Raw genomic sequence first — 2,883 nt, forward strand, 5'->3', positions numbered from 1 at the left:
GTTTACTGATTATCAAGGATGAAGATCTTGACAGTTGTGGAATTTAAAGATGGCATTCTTTAATAAAAGGACAAGGATTCCAAACTTGCTGGCCTCTGCTCTGCTGACTGTGACCTTTCCGAGTGTTGCCTACTGTGTGCTCCATATTCTTTCAGGTAAAGGTGATATTTTAATATTGAATTGAGAAAATTGTCATGCTTTAAAGGACTCATGTTCTAGGGAAAACACTTTGCAAAGTGCTGTTTGGACTGTTTCTGTCCATGCGATTTTATTTATTTATTTATTTATTTGGTACAGGGTCCCGCTGTGTAGCTGGGACTCATAGTGATCCTTCTCTCTCCGCCTCCTCAGCACTGGGATTACAGGGGTGTGTCACCACATCCAGCTTCAGTGGCCTGCATGGTGCAGGGCCAGCATGGCATGTAGTATCGGGGGTGAACCCAGGTCTTTGTGCTTGCCAGGCAGGAGCTTCGATTGCTGAGCTGTCTCCCTGGCCTCATACATGTGATTTTAATGCTGAAACGAAATGTGCCAGTGTTACCTACACTGTCATTGTCACAATCTGTGAAGTTTAGAATCATACTTTTAAACCCCTTTTATACTCTTCCAAATGCATGATCTCAAGGTTTTTAAATATTCCATTTGTTTAGAACATTTTTAAGGACAATTGATGAAAATTTCATTGAAAATGTTGGCCTCATGGATAAAGAAGAGTTTTCCTGCAGAATTTCACATTTGCAAAATTGGTAGATGGGATTTAAACAGTCAGAACTAGGGTTAAGTAAGTGCAGAGTTCTTCTGTTTGTGCCTGTATTTTTGTGGGGCAACATTTTATAAGTAATAACAGCCAAAACAACCAAGCATTGACATTAATGGAACTTAGAAACACAGTTTCCAGTCATATAAAAGATTAATGGATTAAAGCCCTGCAAGCAGGTGCAGGGGCCAGGAGTTTGATCCCTGGGCCTGCTGTGCCGGCCCTGCCCCCAGGGTGCACTGAGAGGGCAATTGAGACTGGGCGTGGTGGTGCACACCTGTAATCTCAGCTCTTGGGAGGCTCTAAATAAAGCGGATCACTATGAGTCGGATCTATTAGTGAGGCCCTTAACACCCTGTAGACCCTTCCCTAAAAATAAAAAAAAAAAAAAAAAAAAAAAGATTATCTAAGATTCATTAAAATCATATTTGTGCCAGCCCTACCCCTGGGCAAGATGAACCACAGAGTCTGGGCGTGGTGGCACATGCCTGTAATCCCAGCACTGGGGAGGCTGAAAACTGGAAGATCACTGTGAGTCTGAGCTGTGTAGTGAGACCCTGTACCAAATACATAAAAAATTTAAAGCAAAACAGAAAATCATTTTTAATATCCTATTGCTCACTTAATAGATTATTGTGAGCAATTTTTAAGTGAAAAGAAAAAGATGGTGTATACTATACCATTCATTGAAATAAAATGACATAATTATTGCTTCACCTTTATCACAACCTTTGAAATTATTTTTAGTGTCCTTTATATACACGTTAATACAGTCTCATTGGGCTATGCTTTTCCTTTGTTTTTTTTTTTTTTAAATTATTTATCTGATACAGGGTCTTGCCATGCAATTCAGACTCCTAGTGATCCTCCTGTTTCAGCCTCCCCAGCGCTGGGATTACAGGCATGCGCCACGCCAGGTTTTGGGCCAGCACAGTATGCTATGCTGGGGCTCAAACTCGGGTCCTTGTACTTTGCCAAGCAGGAGCTTAGACTGCCAAGCTATCTCCCAGCCCGGTTTGTTTTGTTTTTGAGATAGTGTCTCTCTGTCTCTCAGGCTGGCCTTGAACTCACTATGTAGCCCAAGCTGGTCTCCAATTATGAGTGCTGGGATTGCAGGGGTGTGTGTGTGTGTGTGTGTGTGTGTGTGTGTGTGTGTTACGAGGCCTGGCCCTGGTCCTATTATTTATAAACTGTAAAAAACAGGTCATGAGGCAGAAAGAATAAAACCTAGTACCTAGAGGAGACAACTGTGTGGAAGCTGCTGGCATACTGAGAAATATAAGGGTGCTCACGGATGGATACTTTCTCGTCTTGAACACCAAGTCAAGGATGGCTCCCAGAATGTGGGTCCGAGTGCGTGTGTGTGTGTGTGTGTGTGTGTGTGTGTGTGTGTGTATGGTGGCATCTTCAAGAAGACTGGAAACACAGGAGTTGGGGTGTGGATGTTTTCAGGCCTCGGAGCCTCTAGTAAGCTGTTAGGCAGGAAGCTAGTTAGCACCTGCAGCTCTGGAGCACCAGGGCTGAAAATGAGATTCTAGAGTCATTAACAGAGAGGAGGCAATTAAAACTGTGGGAGTGGCAGCGATGCCCAGCGCAGGCACAAGGCGCCAAGAGTTAGTGAGGGAGCTGGCACAGTGGGGTCCTAGGGAAAACCTCAAGGACAAAAAGCCTTGTGGCTCTTGCAGTCTGAGAAGCTGCAAGCACCCAGGTTATCAGCGGGAGGAGAGCGAGGGAGGGGCAGAGAGAGGCGCAGGGGGTGCCAACTTGGGCAACCGGGTAGTCCAAGCGCACCAGGCAGGAGGGCGTGGTCAGCGGGGAAGAAGGGAGCGGGTAGCTCCGAGGCCCGGGTGGCTTGGGCAAACAGGAGGTCATTCCGGACTTTGGGGGGCGGGCACAGGCCAGGCGGCAGAGAGTAGCAGAGCGAGTGTGCGTGTGTTGGGCGGGACGGAAGGTGAGCCAAGTGAGGACACGGACACCTGGGAGGAAGCGGATGCTGCAGGCCGGTGCCACGACCAGGAGTAAGTCACCTGGGAGGGGCCGAGAGCCTGGCCTCGCACCTCGGGGAGCGTCCTGCGGGCAGGGGGCGGCGCGGGCCGCGGGGGCAGCCGAGGGGGCGCGGGGCGGCT

The 2,883-nt window shown here is 47.7% G+C and overlaps 1 protein-coding gene across 1 annotated transcript in view; it reads left to right on the top strand.

Moving 5' to 3' along the window:
- Nucleotides 1-2,588: 2,588 nt before the first annotated feature.
- Nucleotides 2,589-2,883, top strand: part of Ampd3 (adenosine monophosphate deaminase 3) — a 42,764-nt gene continuing 42,469 nt past the window's right edge. Inside the window, exon 1 of the mRNA XM_023719370.1 lies at nt 2,589-2,775. Within this exon, the coding sequence (XP_023575138.1) occupies nt 2,748-2,775 (28 nt within the window). The 5' untranslated portion in view covers nt 2,589-2,747. The remainder of the gene's footprint in view (nt 2,776-2,883) is intronic.

The sequence above is a fragment of the Octodon degus genome, unplaced genomic scaffold (assembly GCF_000260255.1).
Source record: "Octodon degus isolate 3935 unplaced genomic scaffold, OctDeg1.0 scaffold00067, whole genome shotgun sequence".
In the NCBI taxonomy this organism is placed as follows: domain Eukaryota; kingdom Metazoa; phylum Chordata; class Mammalia; order Rodentia; family Octodontidae; genus Octodon; species Octodon degus.